Source organism: Podarcis erhardii (assembly GCF_964252035.2).
Source record: "Podarcis erhardii genome assembly, chromosome: 2".
NCBI lineage: Eukaryota > Metazoa > Chordata > Lepidosauria > Squamata > Lacertidae > Podarcis > Podarcis erhardii.
The window spans coordinates 102,535,806-102,562,664 of record NC_138498.1 but is presented as its reverse complement, the minus strand read 5'-3'; the positions used below and the strand labels follow the sequence as shown (position 1 = coordinate 102,562,664).

The 26,859-nt window shown below is 42.6% G+C and overlaps 4 protein-coding genes across 6 annotated transcripts in view; 2 read left to right on the top strand and 2 right to left on the bottom strand.

Annotated features, from left to right (window-relative positions):
- Positions 1-26,859, top strand: part of LOC309337153 (uncharacterized protein C3orf49) — a 503,307-nt gene that overhangs the window by 9,016 nt on the left and 467,432 nt on the right. The gene's annotated exons all lie outside the window — the stretch shown is intronic.
- On the bottom strand, positions 376-11,903 carry THOC7 (THO complex subunit 7). 2 transcript variants are annotated; one of them, XM_081853985.1, is made up of 8 exons: positions 11,666-11,903; positions 9,790-9,907; positions 6,251-6,378; positions 3,737-3,823; positions 2,785-2,842; positions 1,947-2,013; positions 910-979; positions 376-658 (listed from the first exon to the last, which is right to left on the bottom strand). In XM_081853985.1, exons 1-8 carry the CDS (start codon positions 11,682-11,684, stop codon positions 591-593), a joined length of 615 nt encoding a protein of 204 aa, XP_081710111.1. In that variant the 5' UTR covers positions 11,685-11,903; the 3' UTR covers positions 376-590. The 2 variants fall into 2 exon arrangements, with proteins under 2 accessions (XP_081710111.1, XP_081710110.1); XM_081853984.1 differs by lacking the exon at positions 11,666-11,903 and adding an exon at positions 11,026-11,071.
- On the bottom strand, positions 11,745-25,183 carry LOC309335175 (tigger transposable element-derived protein 1-like; the record flags this gene model as incomplete). Its single annotated transcript, XM_081850050.1, has 4 exons — positions 24,876-25,183; positions 23,295-24,393; positions 12,669-12,867; positions 11,745-11,888 (listed from the first exon to the last, which is right to left on the bottom strand). The coding sequence occupies exons 2-4, from the start codon at positions 24,374-24,376 to the stop codon at positions 11,745-11,747; spliced, it is 1,425 nt and encodes a 474-aa protein (XP_081706176.1). The 5' UTR covers positions 24,377-24,393; positions 24,876-25,183.
- Positions 12,000-26,859, top strand: part of ATXN7 (ataxin 7) — a 94,270-nt gene continuing 79,410 nt past the window's right edge. Inside the window, exon 1 of the mRNA XM_081852500.1 lies at positions 12,000-12,107. The gene's annotated coding sequence lies outside the window, so the exon portion shown is untranslated. The remainder of the gene's footprint in view (positions 12,108-26,859) is intronic.

The following is a 26,859-nucleotide window of genomic DNA, read 5'->3' as shown; positions in this document are numbered from 1 at the left end:
ACCGACCCCCCTCGCTCTCCAGGCTTCAGCGAAAGCCTGCATTCGCCCCATAGGACGCACACACATTTCCCCTTCATTTTTGGAGGGGAAAAAGTGCGTCCTATAGGGCGAAAAATACGGTAGATATTCACGGGTTTTTGGAAATATCGCAATGCTATTCAGGCTTATATCATTTTTTCTATGTTATATCTAAATTTATAGCAATGCGAGCTAAGGTGACATCAAATAAGTGACCACTATAAGGTCATGCTCCTGTATTATATTTTATGTGTTTTCCTTCCTCTTCTTTTTGTTGTTTGTAAATAGCTGTACTGATGTGTTAACATTAATATGGAGATTTTAATAAAACTGAGTAAGAAAAAGACAGAAAAGAGCTCAAAGCCTAAAGTAGCATTTCAATTCCAGAATACAAATGCAATGTGAATCTAAGACTAAGTATGTAATACCAAGTATTTATTGTATTAAAAAGACATTTCAAACATTAAGTCAAATGCATTCCAATGGAAATACAATCTAGTTTCTCAGGAGACCAAAAGAAAAAAAAAAGTATCCATTGGCTTCCAGGCTTTGGAGCTATATCCAGGGTCTGTCTATTGTTTATCTGCAGATACCATCGGTGTATCTGAGGCATCTTCTGCTTCTGAAAGCTTCTCATCATCTGAAATAAATATTGTGCTTGTTGTTTAAAAACATTCACTTTAAAATGAACATAGAAAAAGTCATGCCCTATTATTTTGAGTGCTACTGGGTTGAATCTGAAAAGGTAAGTAGACATATTGAAGCTTATGATGAAATTTAGGGGAGGTCAGGAATTTGGCAAGCTGAGTGTATGAGGGAAGGAGCAACAATAAACCTGAACCCACGCAGTAAGGAAAGTAAGTCATGCCTTTATATACTGAATTAACTTACTTTCCAGTGTTTGCTGAAGTTCATGGATGGTGCTCAGAAGTACATGGAACTGCTTTCGTCTCAACTCCAGCTAAAAGAAAACAAAAACAAAATCTGAAGCATATGAAATATTTCTTTTGGATTCTCTCTGTTCTGCATCAATGAATCATCATCTAAGTAAATGTATATGGGTGAAGCCACAAAAATGTCGACCTACAGACCCAATTTTCATATAGTTAACATGTTCTATATAATTTTAAAGATAATTTGCTAAAGCTGAATTTTCAAAATGGCATTTTACACATGAGTAAAGCAACCAGAAGCATGGGATGCCCAATGACTCAGATTTACTCTATTCCCCCCCCCCCAAAAAAAAGTTCAGTTAAAGACATTTCCAAGAAAACAGACAATAGGTTAATGACCCTTTACTGTATTGATAGTTTTTGCTTGCTCGTTTGGTACATTGACATGAAATTTTATGTTAGGAACAAAATCCAAGGAAATTAGGACAACACCACTTACTGAGTGCATTACGTTTGTCACATAAACACATACTTTCCCCCAATGAAAATCTATGTTTTAACATTATTTTCTTCTTCAAGGTTCTTAGCATGAAGAAAGTATGATATTACCTGCAATGTATTTTAAATGCAACATTTCTTGTAGCCTATGTTATGGTTTAGAAAAGTACAGAATTTATATTTCTCTACTAGGCCCCCACTCTATTTCTTGAAGCATGTAAAAGCTTCTACCAGCTTCCCTTCACATCCATGGAGGAGGTAGACCAGTCCTGATTGGCTCTCCCTAGCTAGGCTGAATAGGTTGGCTTATCTAGAACAGGCATAGGGAACCTTTTTGGCCCCAAAGGCCCGATTCTTATCAGGATCTGCCTTGCAGGCCAAATTTGACAGGTGGGCAGGGCTAAAATATTAGCGAAAACACAAAATATTTTGTTTAAAAAGCTTGTAAATGTTACATGGGTACGGGTACGGGTACAGAATTACCCATACAGTATTTCATTGTAAAATAATAAGAAGAAAAAAAACAGCAAAACTTACTTTGTCTTCTACATTTTCTTTGATATGGGAGAGATGCTGAAGTTCTTTTCCCAGAGCTTCTAACTGCCTGAGAACAGATTTAGCATACTGCCATTGAAGACACCTTATCTTTTTTTGCACTATTTATTAATTAATAATTCCATTTATAACTCAATTTTAATCATTTATATTATGCTCTTCAATTGCCCAGTGTTTCCCAGAGCAACTTACACAAATAATAACAAGTATATGAAAGCACTTGCACTTAAAACAGTGCAAAACGATGTAAGATAGAGGAGTCATTTCTAAGATGCCCGGGAAGTAAAAAGACACTGAGAAGAAAGCAAACCCTCACCAGGCATGACTTTGGGAACCACATACTGAAGGGCACCACAACTGAGATGGACCTGTCTCCTACCATCAGCTCCACCTCTGGTGTTGGCAGCCTAGAAATACTACAAGGGCACATTTGTGTGGGAGAAGCTACCTAGGTTCCAAGTCACTTAGAATAATTCAAACCAGCAGACAGAATTGTGCCAGGGAAGATGTCCAACAGGCATGGAGAAATCCCAGAAACATCACCTTTACAGAAAAAGCACAGTCTAATTCTGCTGCCTTGAATGAGCACCGAAATGCAGTGTTAACTGGACTATGCCACTCTGCATGATCACAGTGACTGTAATTAGAATTACTTACTAAATCTAGGCATATTCTGTACAGGTGAACATTTTGTGCGAGTTTCTGTGGTGCCCTTTCAAATAATACCACCATATTGTTTTAATTTCAGTGACTGCTAGCTTTCAGATGCTCTGATAAAGTATTATCACAGTTTCATTTCAGGTGTTAGACCCATACTTACTTGAGTGTTTCATGCCTATCCGGATGATGCTGTATTACTTTAGCCAAAGCATCATATTCTGAAAGAATAAAAGATTATAAGCATCATATCTGACTTTATTCCAGTTTCACAAAGTAAGAGTGTAATTTCACTAATTTTTAATTTTTTGTTTATAACTTGGCCCATTCTCAAACTTTCAGACTAGAAACAATTAAAAGCATAAGAAATATAATTAAAACAATATAACTGGGATGACAGGTGAATGAATGCTCTGTTGCTTGGCATATGCACAGCCTCAACCTTAACTCCGTACCAAACATCTCAATGTTTGCCCATGTGATGATGATGGTGATAATTTTATTGTTTAGACCATGTCCATCTGGCTGGGTTTCCCCAGCCACTCTGGGCGGCTTCCAGCAAAATATAAAAAAATAATAACCTGTCAGACATTTAAAAATTCCCTGAACAGGGCTGCCTTCAGATGTGATACTGGCTTGCCCACTTCTTTACCAGTCTCCCTTCTGAAAAGAAATCTTCCTAGTTCATAACACTCATTCACCAGAGGGATGGGTATGATGTCTCTACTCCTTTCACCCGTTCCTCTAGCTTACAATCACGGGAGACATGTTTTAACCCATCTATTAGTACAGATTTCTAGCAAACCAGAATGACAAACACAGGATTGAAACATGGATTGCGATCATGATTTGTGGGAAACCACACTTCGAGTAAGACATTATTTCCACTCATGTCACAAGGAAATGCAACAAAAGGGCAGGCACTTTATGCTTTAAGTTCAAGTCTAAGGAGTGACTGACAGCATAGGCAATATTTATTTCTAAACGAGATCTTTCATAACAAGTGAAAATAATCATGGCAAGTTAGAGAAGGCTTGTCATATGCATCAAATCACTAATGTTACATGCCCCTTCATATAAAACTAGCAATTACTAACTGCAAAATAAATAGTTACCTTGGCGATTTTTTCGTATTCTTTTTGCCTGAAGAATCTGCTTTTTGCACTCTGCAATCTTCTCATGTGCGGCAGCTATGTTATTTTCTTCCAGAAGAATAAAATAAAAAAACAAATTGACACAAATCTATAAATGTCACAACGCCTATTTATTAAAATTCGAAAACTTGTACTGTTAAGTGACAACATTACATAAAACATCTGGCTTTCAGGTTTCATCTCTAGTCATTGTGAATAGGTCCATAAATCACAATACATTGTGTATTCTAATACTGTAATTACTGTCAGAGTGTTCAGAATGCAGATCTTCTGAAATAAATATTTCTGTAGATATACCAGACAAATAAAAGATCAATTTCTAGTACGCTCCATGAAATCTGATCTGTTTACTGGCCAATTTTTTTGATGTGGAGCTAGGATTATTATTCATTTTATTTAAAATATTTCTATGACACTCTATAGCCACGTTCTCAGGGAAACTTACAAGGAGGTAAGAGATTTATAAATAAAACAAATGAATAGCAAAACATACAAAAGCAGCACCATGTAGCAGTGCCAGAATAATCATAATCAGAAATGGAATACAGTGGTACCTCAGGTTAAGTACTTAATTCATTATGGAGGTCCGTTCTTAACCTGAAACTGTTCTTAAGCTGAAGCACCACTTTAGCTAATGGGGCCTCCCGCTGCTGCCGGAGCGATTTCTGTTCTCATCCTGAAGCAAAATTCTTAACCCGACGTACTATTTCTGGGTTAGCGGAGTCTGTAATCTGAAGCATATGTAACCCAAGGTACCACTGTAGATTGAAAGGCCATGGAAAACAAAGAAGCATTTGCCTGGTGCTGAAATGACATTAAAGCAGCTGCCCATGGAGGGGGGCATTTCATAGCCAGGATGCCACCACTGAAAAGGCCAATTACTTCCAGCATCTCCTCCAGCAGGTGCTTCTTGAGAAAGCTTCAGAAGATCTTAGGTTTGGGAAGACACATGTGGAGAGAGGGGATTCTTCAGGTATCCTAGTCCTAAGCTTTGAAGGTCTTAAAAGGTCAAAACCAGCACTCCGTCTTGGGCTCTGAAATGGACTGGGAGCTCAGAAATGGAAGCTGGCAAAGCAGTGGTCTGATACGGTCATATTTCCCAGTCCCAGTTACTAATCTTGGAGCTTACAGAGGTTTCAAGACAGTCTTCCATGGCAGTCCCACATGCAACACCTTGCAGTAGTCCAAATGAGAGGTTACCAAGGCAGGGATAATGGAAGCCAGGTTATCCCTGTCCAGGTAGGATCATAACAGGTGCAGCAGCCTAAGTTGCTAAATGGCAATTAGAGACAACATGAGTTTTCAGCAGGTTGGACTGATTTAAATCAATGCTTTAATTCAAGCTTCCTATTGGTACTTCTTCTAAACAAGTGTGCAAATCTGACCACTAAATCATGCTAAGTTGCATGCTTTACAACCAGCCCTTGCATCTATTTGTCACATTGCATTTATTTTTTCCATACTCCCCTGTTTTACCTATAGAGGGAATGTCTTTTAAAAGTATTCCCCTATAGGGACTTTCTTATGACCGGCTCCCATGACAGTTTGTGAGGTTAACAGTTCAGTCCTGTCCATGTTTACTCAAAAGTGCTTCAGTTTGCCTCGGCCCAGCCTCACAAAAAAGAAGCAAACAAAAAGGAACTCACAGTGACTGATATGCTATTTTTATCAGATCCATGTTTGACAGGAAAAGGGTAAATATTCACATTTAAGAAATTATCAAACTGATTCTTCATTTACAAAGCAAGCCTCCTTCAGCACTAGGACACATTGACTCTGCTTAGTGATTATCTGCAGGGCTAAGACAGCCTTGTGAATAAGCTCACAGAAATCACTGGCTTCCTAGGGACTGGCAGAGGAGGGATGGCTTTTCTATGCTGGATGAGAACTCCATCCCTCCCCCACCAGCCCGCTCACTCACCTGTTTGCATATCCTCTATGGCTATCAGGCCTGTGCTTAAATACAAAGGTGGGCTAACATGCATATGAAACAAAATCTTTTTTTAAAAAAATGTTTTATCCACCCTTGTCTCCAATAGCAAGGAGGAATCAAGAAGCCCTCCAGACTATGTACCTGAGCATTCAGAGTACCATTGGGGAACTTGTAGCTCTCCACATGTCAACTGACAAGAACTCCTCTATCTGCTCCAGCCAGCACAACCAGTGGCCAAGGATAATGAGAGTTTAAGTCCAACAACATCTGGAGGGTCACAGGTTTACCCCCCAATCCCACAGGAGTGCAACCCTCTTCAGGACAGGGAGAATACCACCCATCTGAGTAGATGAACCACTTGCTAACCATACCTCTGCCTTATCTCGACTGAGCTGGCAGTTTCAGGTTTCAATTTATAAAATGGAAAGAACTGCGCTGTGGCAAGAATGGATTGCTTTTTGCGTAATTATATTATATAAAACAATTATATCACCATTGTTTATTGTATGACGACAATATTCAGTCGGAAATCCAGTATTTACCTATATCTTTGTAGATTTTTTCGTAGTTCTCCATTTCTCTGAGGTTCATATCATATACAAGCAAGGTTTTCCCCATTGAAAATTCACACTGTGACAGAGTGCTCAGCATGCGTTGGTACTGGGTGTAGCTGAAAAGGTATTATGCATTTCAATAATTTAATATCTCATGGACATACAATGATTCTCGGGAGCTCAATGCTGAATTGAAGCCTGATGCAAATCGATACAAATTAATGTTTTTTGTGTATTTAAGGGCTCCCACAGCTACTTTCAAAGCTACCTGCTCTTAGTGGTGTTTTTCTGGCATTTATAATCACCATAATAGAGTCACTATATAAAAAAGAGCATTTGTTGTAAAGCTGATCCCTTACACTCCTAATATATGTGTCTATTATTACAGCTATCAAATTGTCATTCTGTAAATGCTCAGGTTAACTGATATCAATTAGTTGCAAGGAGGGAATGCATGCAAAAGGAGGAGGTAGGCTTCCTTTAACCAACATCTGAGCAATGCAGAATAGTCAGGAGGAGAAGGGGGATGCCAAGAAGACGTAAAACAGCTGCCTAAATCATTGTGTTGGCTATTAATAAGGGTAAAACAGGCATTGCACAGGATTCTTCTGTGTAATCCTTTAGACTAAAGTTTACACAAAGGCAAGATGCAGCCATTGGTTCTGTTCTAAAAGGGTGAGGTGAGGCTGAGGAGACCAACTTAACCCCACTTACCTGCTAGTAAGCCCCATTGAATTCTACAGGATTTACTTCACTGTATGCATGGTTAAGGTTGAGGCCTTAGTTATTGAAAAGCCCAGAGCAGGTGCTATAGATGTATTAATTTAAACAATGTGAAGCAGCACCCCCAACATCAGTCTGTTATTGGGGGGGGGGAGGGGGGAATCCACATTTCTAACTAAGTTCCCTAATTGCTGCTAGTATCAGCTTCAAAACAGCAAGGAAAGCTGATTTTTACGGTACTCAAACTGTATACCTTAAACTGTTTACTTCAGACATAAATGGGGCCACAGTAAATAGTCTGAGGTTTAAATGCTCCTAGAATCTCAACCTTAAGGGAAATAAGTAGAGCTAATAAAAAGATGATAGCAGTCCTTGAGCACTGGGCGAAATGCAAATGTATTTAAATTGAACAGTGAACGTGATTAAAATCTGGATGAGAAATCAGCAACAAAAAGCTCATTACATCACTTGACAGACCTAAGATGTTTATACTACTAATTCTAAATGGATTTGCACTGCTTGTACTTCTAGAAGTGTGAATACAACTTCCTGATGCAGAATCCTTGGGCTTGTGGAAGTATTCATCAATGATAAATAATAATTACTAAAATTAATTTTACATACTATCCTGTCCTTTGCCCTTTGTACTATATCTATTACTTATGTATGGATCACGATTCACCAGAAAGAGTCCAGGGCGCTGTACACCAAACATATAAACAAAATTCAACTAAACAAAAAACATATATACACTAAAAAAGGCAACAAACAAATTAAGACAGAATGCACACATTGCTGATGTGGTGGACACCTCTTATTTATCGGAGCATGAAGGCCTTGACAAAGAGAAATGTTTCCCCTTGGCATCTGTAACCCAACAACATGGGAGACCACCACACCTCTAAGGGGAGATCAGTCCAGAGTCAGAATATCCATCCACACATGCTTTTTGCACAAAAGTCTGGTACTTCGGAGCACTTTGGAAAAATTGCTATAGCCCAGTTTAGAAATACTTTTTCTGATAAAACCATTCCATCTCAAGCAAAGCTTGTTTCAGACCAGTGTTGCCTGCCTGCCCCATCATATTTTAGCATCTGAGTGATAGCCTTGGAAGCAATAATGCTTGAAGCAATAATGCCACATCCAGCCCACATGGAATGGATGCAGTGGCGTAGCGTGGAGGGTGCGGGGGGGCCGGCCGCACCGGGCGCAACATCTGGGGTTAGGGCAAATCCACGGGTTAGGGGGCGCAAATCCACGGGTTAGGGGGCGCAAATTACTTGCCTTGCCCCGGGTGCTGACAACCCACGCTACGCCACTGAATGGATGGCATAGATAGCGGCACTGGGAAAAGTTATCCTGTCATTCACTTTTTCTTGAAAGAAGAGATGAACTCCAATGCTAAACAGAAAGAACATACAGCCTTCCAGAGCTGTATAAACGGGATAAAAAGAATACAAAGGCTTGCTTTAAAGGAGCATGAGTGTGTATCCTTGATGCTGTTTGCCTTTACAAAAAAACAAAATAAGGGAGCAATCCTACACACAAGAAACTGGCATGAAGCAAATTGGTGCAAATTAAGCTGATATAAAATTATACCAAACTCCTTTCAGCAGCAGGCCTCCTGCTGGCTGAGCTGGTTTGAGCAAAAGAAAACCAACCCTTGTAGGTACACCACCCTTTTGCCAGCTTAATTTAGCCTGGATGAGGGAGTTAAGAGGGCATAGCCTGACTGTGCCAGAAATGTCGCAGGCTCAGCTAGAGATCCGCTGGATCCTAACCCGCTCATCCTGGCAGATCTTGCTGTAGGATGCTCCCCAAAGCGTTAAGAAAGAAAAAAAAATAATCTCCCAAGTGTCACTCAATGACAATATTGTACAATCAACATTTGTATTACATTGTAGCATTGATGTTACAATCAGTTCTCAAGGTGCCTGCAACACTCACAACAGCCAACATTCCGCATGGCAACTGCATTGCAATGGCTCCGTTATCTGGAGGCAGAATTGCATTTTCCCAAATAATAATAAAATCAAGCAAGCCTAATGTGAGGAATGTGGTAGGCCTGCACCAAAAGCACAGCTCTGAAGGAAGTCATCTGGACGGCACACAACACAGCTATGCATTTACTTTACTAAAAGGATTGTGTTTGAAGACTCTCATAGTGTTTTTGTTTAAGGTCAGTTGATCAATACACCTTTCCAGGGCAAACGATTTCACCCATTTCATACTGATCACCAGCTGCTATAAAACCCAGCTGCCAAAAACATTCCCACTATTAGAGTGGGTGTTCAACAGAATATACTTGAAATTGACAAGTAATTAAAGAACTGATGTATCATAGCTGGATTTCAATTGTTTACACTTCACTATAGTATTTAGACTGTTTAAATATTTGTTTTCCCAAAAGACACTTTCAAACTCTGAAATTTGGATGCAGTCGTACCTTGGAAGTCAAACGGAATCCGTTCTGGAAGTCCATTCAACTTCCAAAATGTTTGGAAACCAAGGTGCAGCTTCTGATTGGCTGCAGGAAGCTCCTGCAGCCAATTGGAAGCTGCGGAAGCCACATCGGACGTTCGGATTCCAAAGAATGTTCGCAAACTGGAACACTCACTTCTGAGTTTGCGGCATTTGGGAGCCAAAACGTTCGGGATCCAAGGTACGACTGCATAATGTTGTTACCAACATCTGCCACTGGACACAATTCCCACATGATATTAAAACTAAAAGCTTTTATTTATGCAGAACTGGTGTTTGATGACCTGCTCCCACTTTCTATTTTATAGGTAAGACAGAAATACCCTTCTTCATGAGATCCGGAGTTGCACCACTTGATGAAACTCTTCACCAGCAAATTAATTCGTCTGTCGTCGCCAGCACCATCTCCATCAATCAATAGTCGTTTGCGAATAACTTCATCTAAGGCAGAAGCAATAATTTAAAATGAGCAACAATGATATGTTGGTTATTGTCACAGAAAGTAGCCATTTGATAAGGCAACTGCCCAGATCCTAAAACTGTTTACTTAAAAGTAAATCCTGGTTCCAGTGGGTTTACTTAGTGAAAGTATGTATTAGGGTGAGGGGGTCTGTAAGTATATTTTGTTATCCGAAGTGCCATCCCATAGGATTACACTGGACTATTTAATTATTAGTTGATTTCATACAGTGTTTAGTCCTGAGAGACAATTCATGGATGGATTTCAAGCAACACAGATGAGGTATTTCAACACAATCCTACACATGTGAACTCAGAAATAAGACCTAGTGATTTGAATGGTGCTTATTCCCACGTAAGTGAGTACAGGATTATAGCCTGAGACTCACACAAATGTGGCAATATATTATAAATTAATAGGGTTGTTGTTTTTCTAATGCAAAGAAAACTTTTATCCTCATTACAGGTATAAACAAACATATGAAGGCGGAATTAGGAGGGGAAATGGTCAAGAAATGTTTATATCACCACAGAAATAAGTTCTGAAGCCAGAGGGTGTGTGAACGACAGGAGGTACACTGTATATAATAAGGAGGATAGCTAAATGGCCACAGCGTCAGGTCGTAAGCTTATCATTACTGACTTGGTTGTCAAAAATACATCAAAGGGGGAGGGGGCTACAGAAGAGGAAGAAAGCTATGTTGCAAAAACAAACATACATACATTCATACAAAACCTGGAACTGAGGGGGGGGGGCACAATGTACCATTGGCCTCTCAGAACTAACCATTCTTTTAAATCACTGCCATGGGACGCAAACACAAGATGTGGGGCGAGAGGCCCTGTTACAGAAAAGGGTCATGATCTGCGGCTCACACTGTGCCCCTCGAGCGCATGTACCGAGCATACACACATGTTTTTAGCATTTGCCGTGTGAGGTCAAAATCCACACAGACCTATGCAATAAAATTCCAGTTCCTAATTTCTCGGAAGGCGCGATCTCTAGATCCTATAACACAACCATACACACAGTTAAGCATCTTCCCCCACATTCTCCCTCGGAGCCCTCACCCCTTTCCCACTCTGTGCCCCTCTCTCACCAAGGGCTTCCCGCCCTGGGGGTGGGGGCATAATGCAAGAGGCAGTGTGGAAAGATGCAAGTCTTCCCCGGCGCAAGAGCCGCTGCACATCGGGGCTCCCCAAATTTATTTTGGATTGGCAGCACCTGCGGCTCTGCCGGTGGCCATGTGCTCAGTTGTAGGCAAACTCGCCCACCACCTCCAGGCATCTTCAGGAGGGGAGGCTGGGTTGGCTTGAGGGCGAAGAGGCAGGGGCGGGGGCAGATGGGGGTCTCGCTGGCGAGGATTTAAAATGTGATGGGGGGGAGAGAGTGAGAGGAATCAGCATCATTATTATTATTATTATTATTATTATTATTATTATTATTATTGGGGAGGGGGGGATCCCGCGCACGTGAAATAAAGGCTTCGCGAGGGCCCTCGCTCAGGAGCAGAAAAGGAGGCTGGTGGGCGAGATCGGGCTTCTTGGGCGGGCAGAGAGGAGCGGCGGCGGCGGCGGAGGGAAGCCGGACTGCGAAGGCCTGGGGAAAGCGAGCGCGGCGGCGGCGGCGACAGGGCCCGTCCGAGGCGGCAGCGCCGCGGGGGAGAGGACCGCGAAGAGGCCGCCCCCGGTGCCGGGCCAACGCCGCGGGGTCGCTCGGCCAGCCATCCAGCCTCTTACCATCGGTGACGGCGCCCATGGCGGCGGGCGGCTGATGCAGGCGGCGAGCGAGCGAGCGAGCGAGCGAGGTGGGTCCGGCTCAGGCGGCCGCTTCCCACAATGCAGCGGCGGCGGCGGCGGCAGCAGCAGCAGCAGCGACGGCAGCCGGGTAAGCGGCGGCCATGGAGTGGGAGGAGGTGGCGTCGTCGTCGTCGTCGTCGTCGCTGGCGGGGGCGGCCGGGGCCTGAGGAGCAGCGAGGCGGGAGAGCTTTGGGGGCAGCGGGCGGGGTGGTGGGTGGCTGGGCCGGCCGGCCGGCCAGGAAGGGGCGAGCGAGCGAGCGAGCGAGCGAGCAGGCCTGGCACGGGCGGGCAGCCGAGCGCGGGCGGCAGCGGCGGCGCAGGAGCCCCCGACCCGCGGGCCCCGGCCTCCAGCAGCCCCTCAGCAGGGCTGCTTCCCCGCCAGGTGAGGGCGAGGCAGGCGGGGGGGTGGGGGTGGGGGTGGGTGGGGTGGGCGAGGGGATGGGGCTCCACCCCTCAGCCACGCTGCCCAGGGTCGTGGCCTGGTTGTTGGCCAGCCGCCACCTAACCTTTGGTGACCTTTGCGCAGCCACCCCAGCGCTGCCACGACAACCGTGGGCGCAGCACCCACAGAACCGCCAAAGACCTGGGGCCGTCGTCACCTGCGTCTCCTTCATGACCCCCACTGACCCCCTGCGCTGCCCCACTTTTTCCTTCCACAGCCTCACTAGATCCGGCCTCCGTGGTCGCCACCGTGCTGTCACCACCGCCAGGACAGGTGTCATGCTGTCATTTCCGCCGCAATGCCCTGCACTGTTGCGCTGTGGTGTCGTGGCTTCTTTGGACAGTCTCATTGCCACCCCCTCTCTTTTCTAGCGTCGTCCGCCGACCCCATTATTGCCATGCTGGTTTCATAGTCCGCCGCTGATACTGTCACAGCTGCTATATAAGAATTGCTGCCATATGTCCTTTGGTGATACCGTTCCATTGGGTTTTCCCATAGTACCGCCATCATCTTTGCCGCTGTTACCACAGCTTCTCTTGCCTCCCCACTCATCACTTTATCAGCTTGTCTCTGCAACTTTCCTTGTGGCACCATCATTGCAGTTGCTTCCCTTGTTTCTTTCACTTTCATATCTCCCGTATCGCTTTCTTCCCGTGTTTTCTCTAGGTCAGGTTTGACAACTCTTCTATTTCTCTTCACGCTATTGGAGAACCACCACTTACCAGAATGGTACATACGTTAAGAATGCTTGATGTTGCCACCATTCCTTTTGTCTTTTGCCTTTTTGGTCATCCTTGCCATTGATCTCATTACCATACAAGAAGCCCATCCATACTCATTACTCCTTTTGCTGGTGTTTATGGCATTTTCCTTTCCAGCTCATAATTGTTTTGGCATCTGTTTTCCTTATTATTGCTTCTGAAATGTTTTGCATTGTTATTGTGGCCTTTGTTAGCACGGTTGACTTTCTTGATTTCATGCTTCTTAGATCTGCAAATATTTTGGGGAAACCATTTATTTCCCATTGCTTTATCTGAAATTACTATCACAAGCTCTACTTCAACTCTTTTTGTCATTGATTTTGATGTAATCATAGAATTGTAGAGTTGGAAGGGACTCCAAGGGTCAATTAGTCTAACCCCCTACAATGCAGGAATCTCAGCTAAAGCATCCATGTCTGTGATTTTCACTATTACAGTACTAAAGTAGTTGTTTCTGCTCTCTTTGACATTCTTCCAACAGTGATAATTATGTCATTCTGAGCTCCTTTGATTAGAATATCTCTTGCCCTGATCCATTTGTGAAGCCATACAGTAGATGTTGTGTTTGCTCGTGTTAGTCTTAGCTTTTGGCATTGTTGTTTGATACATCACTATTGCAGTTTTTCTTTTCTACTTCCCTTGTGCATGTTTGCTACATTTGATTCTGTTGCCGTCATGGTACATGTTGATGGATCATAATGCTTGGTCAAGCTCCTATTACCACTCTATAACAACTGAGGAGCAACCGTGCCATACTATTGGTAAATTCAAACAATAGGAGAGTATTTGACCACAAAATTATTCTTCCTCTTGTTTGTTGTCCTGAGGGAAGTCGGAGCATGTCAAACTGACAAGATAGCTCAGTGGCAGGATATCTTTAACTCACTCCATTGAATACAGCTCTCTTGCATTGGTTGTGTTCTTAAGCTGAAAGCAGTCTAAAGTACGTCTGGATTCTGAAATTCACTTTTCTGTATTCATATTTTGGGCTAATACTAAACACAAACTGTCAGACACAGAACCTTGGATGTCAGATGTTCAGTTTTGGCTATCTGATTATACATGGTTAGTGGCTAATCCACATCAGGAACTGTATCAGTAAATTCTTGAGTGAATTTGGAAGAAGAGTGACTTAGTGTAAGCATAGCTGCTTTCATATTTATATCGGTCTTTAGGACTTCACTTACTGTTTCCCCACAATTTAAGTATCAGCTGCTGACAGTGGAATGAGGAATGGTGTTCATGCTGAGAGGTGTAAGGAAAAGAAGCAGAGGTATATTTTGTTTTAGTTGTGTTCTTACTGGTCTCCCTGTTCTTCAGAGCAACTGCCTCTGGACCCAGTCAAAGCTCCTGCTGTGGTTTAGAGGTGAGGATGTGGGGGAGAGAGAGTGAGTTATGGTAATGTATGGAAAGAAAAAAGAAATTAAAGGAGTAGTGAAGCTGCAGAAGCACTGTAGGGTGCTGTAGTCTGTAGGAGGACAGACCCTGAAAACTGCAGTGATGTTAGTGAAAGCTGTAGGCCTATAGAACCACAGGCTTTGATATTGCAGAGATCATGAGCTGTACCATATGGGATCTATTTATTTTTTCAGGCAAAACATGTCTCAAATGTTTGAATGTCCGGCCAGCATGTTTCATCTTCTTTTTCAGTAATTCCATTTCTCAGTTTCTTCCTTACATTGTAAAATGCATTAATCCATTTCTCACATAGTCAGAATATTTGTTTTCCTTTGCAGGGCCTTTATTTTATTTTGACAGTATCAATAAATGATTTACAATGTTCTGAACAATGATCTGAAGAACATGAAGGTGCAATAGTTTCTAATTTGTCCTGCTTTGAATGTGAACTGGCTTACGGATTCATTTTGAACTTGAAGATAACCTCTGGTAGAAACAGGAAATGTTTTACAAGATTAGTCCAGTGGTTTGGTCAATCTTATACGCCCTTGTGCTCATTGAAATTTTACTAGCCATCCCAAGTATGTTCTAAGCTGCAAATGTGAAACTGCTTCTTAATTTGCAGATCTCATTAGGACAAAGAGAGCTCAGTAGTGTTGGGGTTATATTTTAGGGTTTCAGCTTTTAGCAAATTGTTCAGAGGGAAATTGCATCCTAACCCCCCAAAATCATCTGTAGTTTCGTATATGCTATCCTTTTGAGAGGTGACAATATGAAAACTTGGAAGGATAGATTATATTACAAACACATTGCTTTGGTGTATCTAAACAATGCATATTTTGTGAGTCAGCACTGAAATCCAGTCCGAAGTGGCAATTTTCCTATTGATTACTGCAGAGACCCTTAAGTAATTTACTTCAGAGAGTCCTGTTTACTTCAGTTAGGGCTGCTGTGCATCAAACTTTCAGGGTTAAGACCCAAAGTCCCCATCTACACATTTACTTCTTATCAAACACCATCTGATTCAATATTTATGCTTGCTAATACAGATTAGAATCATAGGGTTGGAGGGGACCTTTTAGGTTATCTTGTTCAACTCCTGCTTGATACAGGAATTGCCATTTCATCTTGACTACAAACTGGGAGCAGGGCAAAATGCAACCTTATCTTTCCTGGAAGCCTAGCCATCCTGATTGTAACAATTTCCGGAAGAGTATATCTGTGTTGTTTTTTGTTGCAAGAGACTTAAAGGATTGTGTTGACTCTTAGCTGGTAACACTGAATATTTTCTTCTTCCTGTGACGATGTGGAACAACTGATTTGCTTAAATGAGCTGCATTGGTTTTATTAAGCTCATTCTTTGCCCATATAGACACCTCTGGTGTGGTGTACCTTGAACACTCCAATTGTGTCGTGCATTATCAGCATGATGTGGGCTACTTAATATATTTTGGATAGCAGATACTGCCTCTAGTTCTTTCTGTTTGAATTAGACAGGTTGAGCATTATGTGATTCAGGATGGTACTGGCTTAGATTGTCAGCCTTCCGCTCTACCCGTGACAGTGTTGTTGTATAATAGGCAAAAAATTCCACAGGTGAGTTGCATTTCCATGCTTTTGAATTTTGTTTTGTTTTTCTGCAGCAGCCCTGAAAAAAGTGGGAAGCCTTAACAGAAGCACTAAAAGAAATGCATATTCTGCATAAATGATTGCAGGAAAAATACAAATGTAGAGGGGGAGATATAATTGCAAAGCAATTGAGGAGTTCCTTAGTCTTAACTATGAATTCTGCCTACTTTCAGTTCCATTCTTAGCCACTGTTAATCACAGAGATGCAGTATAAATGGGGCCACATTTGGAGAAGGGGACAGCCCCTAAGTGAGTAGTCATATTTCTGGTGTATTACCTGCCAATACTTGATGTAAATCGCTAGTTGCCTGTGGCAAGTAATGAACAATCTTTAAGCTAGGAAAGTCCACAAACATTTATCCTTCTTCCTTGTAAGTGATTAACAAATGATTAACACTGATACATGTATGTGATTAGGCAGGCAAGAAAAATAAGTATGTATTTTGGATTTCAGTTCTGTAATCATTCTTTTAATATGTCCCCATTACAATGTGAGTTGGTTGATTTTTATTTATAACACCCACCCACCCACTGCTTTTTGTAATAACTGCCTTTGAAATCCCAACAAAATAGAATAATATAATAGCAAATAAGAATAGTATCATTAAAACATTGTTAGCAGTGGCAAATACTGAGCAGGAGCCAAAACCAATCTCAAAACCCTTAAAAGCCTGGGGAAACATCATCAACCAAAAGTTTCTACTTGTTATCTAATATAAATCTGATTTGATGCCAAGAGAGTAAATAAGGGGGCAGAATTCCAGCAGTGAGATGTCACCGCCTAAAAGACCCTCTCTCTGATAGGACACGATCATATCACCTCAAATGAGGTAATTAGAGATGAACTGCAAATGATAGTCAGGTTGTTATAACGTGTTCATCACCCCAGTTTAAACCATGGAAACCGTTTTTAGTTCCAGGAATATGAGATGTAAGAATGACACATATTTCAGTACATAGTAACTACATTATTCCCAACATATTAGTTTTGGTAGGCCTTCCCAATCTTTGTGTGTGACTTCGGAGCAGGCTTAAGTTCTAGTTCTCACTTTGGAAGTTTAGCCCCCTGTACATAATGAAGTTGCGTTAATCTGAGTCACACCATTGATTCATGTACCTGTACAACACACTCAAGCTAGTACTGACTCCCCAGAGTCATAGATAGAGGTCTTCCCCAGCCTTGTTCCCTGATATCCTTGTAGCTGGTGAAGCAGAGATTGAAATAATAGATGTAGAAGGGAAATAACTAAGCAAAATCAAAATGATAACCTCAACTAGAACGTTGTATCCTAATAGAAAACCCTACATAGAAATATTCAGCCTGTCATCTGTCCCTGTAATTTTTCTGTTTAAAGATTCCTTGGTAGTAAGCTGCACTTTTATATATACTTAACCTGAGAATAAAACCCCTTGAACTCATAGGTGTTTCTGAGCAGACATGCTTCAGATTGCTTTGTTAACTTGTTAAATGTTGTTCTTCCTGAGCAACTGGTCATACTTTTCAGAACGCTCATTTGTAAGTTAGACAGGAAGAACACAGATCCTCATCCTGAAGATGGACATATTGAATTGCAGTAGCTGATAGGAGAAGCTTCATCATGCTGCTAGGTTTCCCCCTAACTGTTTTATGTCTCAGGGGCAACCTTTACTTGAAATGGAATTTGCCACTGCCTGTGTTCAACCTCTGATAATTTGTTTGAAAATGATGTGTTTTGCTTGGCAAGTTTCCTCTTTTTATCTGTAGTCCCCTATCAGGCCTCCATTAAGTATGTTCAACTGATTCTGCTTCTCCCTCCCTTGTCTGTTGCCATTAAGTGGGACCCAAATATTTACCTTGCAGGGAAAGGAGGGTTGATTATACATGGGATCTTAGTCACAATACTGGATGGTTGATCTTGAGACAACTGTCAGGTGACTGCAGAGGAAGAAAGTTCAGAGGATAGCTGCTTTACCACATAGTGTCTCTTTCTGTCTTTTTAGTTTGATAACTAGGTTCTTCACTGGCAGGTTAGCCTAGAGTACGTGCTGAGAGGCTGCAGGAGCCTCTGCTTTGGTCATATGATGCCTAAGAAATGTTTCACATAAATATTGTGGTCTCATTTTGGTCCCCAACCACAAGAGCTAAAAGTTTACTTAAATTAATAGGCTGTAACAATGAGAATTTTAGTTTCAATTGTTGCCGTGGTGAGAATTACAGTTGTACATTCTCAGTTGCTTCATGCAAGCCTTGTGAAATCAGAGGAGCTCTCGCACAGCAGCAATCCTTCATGAATTGTACCTGCAGCAATTAGGATCTTCTGTGCCTGCTTTAACATTTTTTTAAAAAAAATAAGGTAAACCCTGTAATTATTTTAGTGCTATTTATGAAGCACTCCTTTATTGTTCTCTTAGAGCATAACAAGGTGTGTCATGCTGCAATATTGCCACTGTCAAGCGTGTTTCAGAAATTAGGTTTGGGTCTCATCCTGAGGAACTGACTGTCCTAGAATGACACACGCTTGTTTAGTGTCTCATCATATTATACTCTCGTGAGAAAAGTTTCACTCTTCTAGATAGGAGGAATATTCAGTTTAATCATTGTCTTTCTTTATGGATAGACTAAACATAAGCTCAGCTTCTCTATGACATCCGAATAAGGAGAGGCTGTGCAAGCTCTGTACAAGTGTCTTCATGCTGTGGTGGACTGGATGAGGGTCAGTAAACTAAATTTCAATCCTGGGAAGGTGGAGTTTCTGTTGGTAGGTGGTTCCAATCTCTGGAAGACTGGCCAGTTGCGTGTTCTGGCGGTTGTTGCACTCCCTTTAGAGGTGCAGGTACGCAGCTTGGGGGTACTCTTGGATATATCTTTGTCACTAGAGGCCCAGTGACCTCTATGGTGAGGAGTGCCTTTTTACTAGCTTACTCTGGTTTGCCAACTTTCACCATATCTGGAGCAGCATAACTTGGCCACTGCAGTCCATACATTGGTAACCTCAGGACTGGATTACTGCAATGTGCTCTTTGTGGGGCTGTCCTTGAGCCTAGTCCAGAAGCTCCAGCTGGTGCAGAAAGCAGATGTTATACTGCTTATGCGAACAGATGATTTGACAGGATGTCACACCTCTGTTGAAACATCTGCACTGGTTGCTAATATGTTTTCAGGCCTGGTTCAAAGTTATTGTGTTGACATACAGTGCCCTGAATAACTTGGGTCTAGGATACTTTAAAGACCACTTGGGTCCCGGATACCTGAAAGACCACTAAGATCATCTGGAGGAGTGCTGTTAGTTGTCCCCTGTGTTACAGGAGATCTTACTTTAGGTTCAGTCCTAAAGATGGCTGAATGGCTTCATGAAATAGATTTCCATTCCTGTTCCCCACCACCCATAACCAAAAGTACATGACACAAAGTCATTTTTTAAACCATAGAACAGTATTCAGGTAATAAGATTCTTTTGACACCATATATATTTTTATTGGATGATATCCCACCTTTTTCTCCAAGGTGGTGATGGTTCTCTACCTTCTCATTTAAAGCCCACAACAAACTTGTGAGGCAGCTTAGGCGAAGAGGTTTACAAAGAAGTTGCCGTCTTGATTTCAGAGTAACTATATCAAGGAAGTGCCATTAGAGTCATTGGTTTTATGCGTACTTATAAATATCAGAAAATGCAGATTTATCACGTAAATCAGGCTGCAATCCCCCATGCACGCTTACTTGTAAGTCCTGTTGAATGTGGTTCAGCTTACTTCTGAGTAGAAATGTATAGGATTCAGCTGTCGATAAGTGAGACTTCTGTTTGATATTTATTTTGGCTAGTACATATTCCAATGACTAGAAACTTTTCTGTTAGGTTTTCATAGTGAAAAAAATAACAGATTTCCCCTTTATTTTCCCCACCCATTTAATTTGAAGGCAACACATTCAGGTTTTCTTACTCAGTTTTCCCTCATGCTTTACAAGTGTTTTGTCTTCCTCTGTAATTAATGCCCCTCCCTCTTCCTCATCCAGCATCACCAGTGATGTTAGCAGGAGTGTGTATATCTCAGCTGTATAGACTTTCAATGGCGTTTACAGGGCAAATTCCTTTTACGTTTGTACTCAAAACAATATTTCAGTATTTCATTATAATATTAATCAAAAGGCTATTCTTAAAATGCTGACATATATAGATAGGTGAAGTGACTTTTTCAGCAAGTTTATAATGTTTTGTAAGGATTGTCAGAGTTTCAGTTTAAAAGTCTGGGAAGGGAAACAACCAAAGTTAATCATTGTTTGAAAGAGGAAGGATATTCAAATAACTCCTTTGTTTATGAAATCATGCAGTATCTTGAAAATACAGACTCTTTCAGTTTCTCTTTCTTTTGAAGGATTCTTAATGTCACAGAATCAAAAGTTTATTTACAGGGAAATCAACATCCTTTATGTTTGTTGTTTTATATAAAATGCTATATTGCACATACATCCAATATGGCAGGTATATGGTAGAGGCAATTTTTTTACCTGTTGCTATGGTGCGGTGAGCAAGAGTAGTGGAGGACGGTTAATCTGCCCTCTCCAAAAAAGATTCATAGTAGTTGATACTAAGCAATTCTGTTTCTCATACCTAATCTGTATATATCCCGTCCTCATATAGTTTTTTGTTGCCCTCTAAAATTGGAGCCACTTGCAAGGTTTGTCTGGTTTTTGAGAAACTCAAAGGTTTACCTGCCATGCATTTAAAAGAATGAAATGTATTTGGGAATAAATGTGTTTCAAGGAACAAGCTTGTAAGCAATATGTTTCATGTCATTTCATTTCACTTTTAATTTGTATACCACCTTTCTATATTACAATGCACAAGGCGGTTTACAGCAACAAAATACACAACAAAGAACACACACCTTATAATAATCTGATCTGATATAGGACGTCATAATAAAACATAACTTTAAAATGGAATAAATAATATCAAATAAAGTAATATTCAGTTATCTATTATAATATAATAGTACACAGTAAAGTTAACTCTCAAAACATCAGCTAATGTTGAGCGAGCCCGATGGGGTTGCAGTAGGTGCCCAAGGATACCTAGTGCCAATATTGGCCTGTGTACTACTTTTGGGTGTCCATAGCCCTTCACAATTTTTTTAATTTTATTTTTGTAATTCCTACAAATCAAACCAGTACTGTTATCCCCATATTGTGCATGGCAGGCCAAGATAATAGTTTGGACAGTTCATGGATAAGTTGAGATTTGAATTGGGGACTTCTTAATTTATTACAGCTCAGTCTCTGAACTACAGTATTATGAGTCAGCTCACATAATAGAGGAGGAGGCAAGAAGAAGGAAGCTTATGTCAAATGCTGCCATTGTATTTATAAGGTGAATGGCAACCATGCAGAGAGCCTTGCTAATGTGTAGGCCTGTCTAGGGAATTCCTTCCCTAGGGAGTTCACCTGCCACCAACATTTCTGTAAACAGTCCTGGAAACTTTGCTGAAGAATAGTATATAAATATTTTAAATGAAAAATAAATATTAGTTGAAACTGGTGTGGAAATACTGCAGATAGTTTTTGCATTTCTGTTTTACAGAGTGCTTTGCAATTATGCTTACCTCTCTGCCCCACTCGGTGAATAGGAGAAGACAGGTAAATTATTGCATATAAGCAAATACATGAGGAAGATATGTTTTGATATTTTGTCATTTTATACAGTGAACAATTCAGTTTGAGCTTGGCATAATTTTTATTTTATTTTATTTTTTAAAAAACCAAATTTGAAGTACACATAGTTCTGTTGCATGCACTATTACTGTAGTTCAAATTTCTCCTTCAGCAGGCAGCTATGGTATAGAGTACAGGAGAAGGCTTTCTTCTTTTCTCCCCAGAAACCAAAGCAATGTGGGAGGAAAGGAGAAGCCTCTTTTTCTCACTCCTTGATGCCCTGCCTACCCTCCGCAGCAGGTTTCCGTTTTGTTGTGTGTTAGTTGAGAAGGCTTTTGCCAACAATAGAAATATGCCGTAGAAATCACTTTGTGTATGTGGAGCTTCACTCTTAAGTAATTTAATAACCATTGCCTGTTTGCCATGTGAAAGCAGTGATACTCCCATGTGCAGAAGGAACTGCTTCTATCAAAGCAAATGAAATTATTTCCTGGCTACTACAGAATGAGTGGTTTGCATATCACAACTGCAAAAAATATTTTGAAGTAGTTTGCTTTTATTCCCTCTCCCACAGGCTCAGTTGTACTACTGTTATGTTCAAAGTTTGCATGTAGAACTGCATGTGTGATGCTGTTGCTGGCATGGGAGATAATGGAGGAGTGTGCCTTTGGGGGTAAAGTCAAACTATTGGAAGGTTGCAGTGCCTGTTGTGAGTGTAGGGACCAATATGGGAGAGACATGTTTTGTTACAGCTGGTGCAGTTGAAGGCCTAGCATATAATAAATAGCTGAAATATACTTATAGTGGTGCCTCGCAAGACGAAATTAATTCGTTCCGCGAGTTTTTTCGTCTAGTGAATTTTTCGTCTTGCGAAGCACGAAATCCCATAGGAATGCATTGAAAATCAGTTAATGCGTTCCTGTGGTCAAAAAAAGTCCAAACAAAGCCAAATTTGGTACAAAAAGAGTTTATTAACTGCTCTTTAAAGTCACACATACTGTAAAGAGCATTTCAAAAATTGAAGGAGCAATAAATTAAGTTTCTAAACATGACAGAAAAACATTTAAAAATCAACAAAGTGTACAGTACATTTTCTAAGACTCGGGGGGACAACTCGAAGAAGGTTCCTCTTCCACTCTTTGCTTCTTGCTGAAGAACCTGTCCATGGTCTGCTGCTTCATCCGCCTTTTCAGCACCTCCCTGAAAGACGACATGACCCTCGTATCAAAAGTGTTCGCAAGGTCATGTGTCAGGTCCTTGTCAGGGTGGTGCCGCTGTGCAAAAGCCTGCACATCTTTCCACTTCAGGCAAATGTCCCTCACTTCTTTGGAGGACAGCCGTTCCTCAGTTGCTTCCTCCTCTTCCAGCGAGGCCTGCTCCTGCGCAGCCTCTGCCTGCAGTTCGACCAGCTCCTGGGTGGTCAGCTTGTGGTTGTGCTCCTCCACCAGCTCGCTGATGTCCTCCTCTGTGACCTCCAGGCCCATGGTCCTCCCCAAGGAAACAATGTCCTGCACCACTGTTGACTCTGGTGCATCAGAGTCACTTGGTGCCACACAGTCCGGTCACAGGCTGCGCCAAGCGCGATTCAAATTTCTCTGGCTGATCCCGTTCCAGGCCATGGTGATCATCTTCAAGCAGGTGACGATGTCGAAGTGGTCTTTCCAGAATTCCCGCAGGGTGATGTTGGTGCAATCAGTCACCTCGAAGCATTGCCTGAAAAGCTCCTTGGTGTAGAGTTTTTTGAAATTGGCGATGAGCTGCTGATCCATCGGCTGGAGCAGTAGCATGGTGGTAGGCGACAGGAACATGATGCTGATGAAGCTGAACTCCTCCAACAAGTCCTCCTCAAGGCCTTTAGGATGAGCAGGAGCATTGTCCATCAGAAGCAAAGCCTTCAGCGGCAGGTCGTTGTCCAGCAGGTACTGTTTGACAGCAGGGCCAAAAGCAAGATTGACCCAGTCCACAAACAGCACATGTGTGACCCAAGCCTTACTGTTGGATCGCCACATGACACTCAGCTGCTCCTTGTCGACCTTGTGTTTCTTGAAGGCCCGTGGGTTCTCCGAGTGGTACACCAGCAGGCGCTTGATCTTCAGGTCGCCGCTTGCATTGGCACAGAAGAGCAGGGTCAGACAGTCCTTCATGGGCTTGTGGCCAGGCAACTTGGCCTCCTCCTGAGTGATGAAAGTCCTTTTGGGCATCCTCTTCCAAAACAGCCCAGTCTCGTTGCAGTTGAAGACCTGCTGTGGAACGTAGCCCTCCGTCTTCACAACCTCCAGGAACTCCGCTGCAAAGTCTTCAGCCGCAGGAACATCAGAACTGGCAGCCTCTCCATGCCTGACCACGCTGTGGATTCCAGATCTTGTCTTGAACCGGTCAAACCAACCTCTGCTTGCCTTGAAGACTTCTGGCTTGCCTGAGGTTCCTGGCTGTTCCCGGACGAGGTCTGCGTGCAAGGCCTTGGCCTTCTCACAAATGACGGCCTCAGTCACTGTGTCCCCTACACGCTGCTTCTCTTCTAACCAGATGAGCAGCAACTTCTCCACCTCCTCCAGAACAGCTGGGCGGTTCTTCACGATCCCGGTGACTCCCTTGGCTGCATCAGTCGCAAGGATCTTCTCCCTCATCTTCAGGATGGTCCCGATGGTCGATGGATTCCTCCCGTACTCCCTGGCGAGGTCTGTCACACGCATTCCACCGTCGTGTTTCCAGATGATCTCCTTCTTCATTTCCAGCGTAACCTTCTCCTTCTTCCTCTCGCCGGCCTCTGCAGCAGCAGTCTTCTTGGGTCCCATGGCAGCACAGCTCCTACCTTCACAACCCCCCCCCCAAAAATCAGTGCTTCACATCCAAAAAATTCAAAAGCACCAAACCTCCTAGAAAACACACAAGCTTCCAGATTCTTGCAAACCCCTCCCCAACTGTTCCCCCAGCCACCCACCACACAGAAATTCAAACCCAGATTTTTTTTTAAAAAAAACAGCAGAGTGGCCTAATGGTCACAAAAAATCATAAAAATGCAGAAAAAAAACACACACAAGCTTCCAGATTCTTGCAAACCCCTCCCCAATTGTTCCCCCAGCCACCCACCACACAGAAATTCAAACCCAGATTTTTTTTAAAAAAAAACAGCAGAGTGGCCCAATGGTCACAAAAAATCATAAAAATGCAGAAAAACACACACACAAGCTTCCAGATTCTTGCAAACCCCTCCCCAACACCAAGTCCTTGAATTCCAAACACCCCAACCCAAAATCCAAAAACCCCAAAAAAAGTTTTTAAAGTTTAACTTACCAAATGGCTGCAAAAGAAGTTTTGGAAAAGCTTCAAAAATCACCAAAGTCTTCAAAAACCTCAAAAAAGGCTACCACACCGCGTGCTATGAGTTGCTCCTCGAAGTCAAGTCGCAACTGCACCTCTTCAAGCAATGCACCCTGGGTATTAATGGTTTTACGAAAAAGGAAACAAACTTGCAAGACGTTTTCGTCTTGCAAGGCAAGCCCATAGGGAAATTCGTCTTGCGAAGCAACTCAAAAAACAAAAAACTCTTTCGTCTTGCGAGTTTTTCGTCTTACGAGGCATTCGTCTTGCGAGGTACCACTGTATTCAGTTCTATTGGAGTTCTATTCAGTTCTATTCCTAGACGACAATGGAACATCATTATTAAGGCTTTATGTAGGGGTGTATGTGTCCATGTACACATAAAACAATGTTTTCATGCAACTAAGAGGTCTCCATTCTGCATGAAAAGCAATAGAACGTCCCTATTTTCATGAAGAATGTTGAAGGTTATGGTATTACTAATGTAATTATAGTATTTAGCTTTCGATACCATCGACCATGTCATCCTTCCGGAGCAACTGTCCGAACTAGGGGTCGGTGTCACCTCTTTGCAGTGGCTCCAGTCCTACTTGGATGGTCGTCCCCAGAGGGTGTTGCTTGGGCTTTTCAGCCCCTTGGAACTTTCAGTGTGGGGTTTCGCAGGGCTCAGTCCTATCCCCTACATTGTTTAACATCTAACATGAAACCACTGGATGGGGTTTCCCGGAGGTTTGGAATACGTTGTCAGCAGTATGCTGATGACACTCAGCTCTGTTTCTCCTTTACATATGCAGATGAGGCAGTGGAAGTGCTGGACCAATGTCTTGCCTCAGTAATGGACTGGATGAGAGCCAACAAACTGAAGCTCAATCCAGATAAGACTGAGGCACTGTTATTGGGTGGTTCCCTAGACCCTCATTCCCCAACCTTGGGCCTCCAGCTGTTTTTGGACTACAATTCCCATCATCCTTGACCACTGGTCTTGCTAGCGAGGGATGATGGGAGTTGTAGTCCAAAAACAGCTGGAGGCCCAAGGTTGGGGAACACTGCCCTAGACCGTATGGTTGGGAGATCACCTGCTCTTGATGGGGTTACACTTCCTCTGAAGGAGCAGGTTTGTAGCCTGGGGGTACTCCTGGATCCTCTGTTGTCCTTCGAGGCTCAGGTGGCCTCAGTGGCCTGGAGTGCCTTCCATCAGCTTCAGCTGATGACCCAGCTACGCCCCTATCTGGACAGGAATAGCCTATCTACTGTTGTCTATGTTCTGGTAACTTCAAGGTTAGATTACTTCAATGTGTTATATGTAGGGCTGCCTCTGAAGATGGTTTGGAAACTAGTACAGAATTCTGCAGCCGGGTTGCTCACCGGAACAACATGGTTTGAGCATATTACACCAATCCTGGTCTGGCTGCACTGGCTGCCAATTAATTTCCGGGCCCAGTTCAAAGTGCTGGTTTTGACCTACAGTGGTGCCTCGCAAGACGAAAAGAATCCGTTCCGCGAGTCTCTTCGTCTTGTGGCTTTTTTGTCTTGCGAAGCAACCCTATTAGCGGCTTAGCGGATTAGCGCTAAAAGCGGCAAAGCGGCTATTAGCGCCTTAGCGGCTTAGAAAAAGGGGGGGGGAGCGAAAAAAAACTGCAAGACTCGCAAGACGTTTTCGTCTTGCGAAGCAAGCCCATAGGGAAATACGTCTTGCGAAGCGCCTCGAAAAACGGAAAACCCTTTCGTCTAGCAGGTTTTTCGTCTTGCGAGGCATTCGTCTTGCGGGGCACCACTATATAAAGTCTTAAATGGCTCAGGACCATATGAACCTTTCCGTATGAACCTACCTGGACCCTGAGATCATCTTCTGAGGCCCTTTTTGTGTGCCGCCACCTTGAGAGGTCTGGAGGGTGGCTCCCTGTCTCTGGAATGCTCTCCCCTGGGAAGTTCGCCTGGCACCTTCATTATACACCTT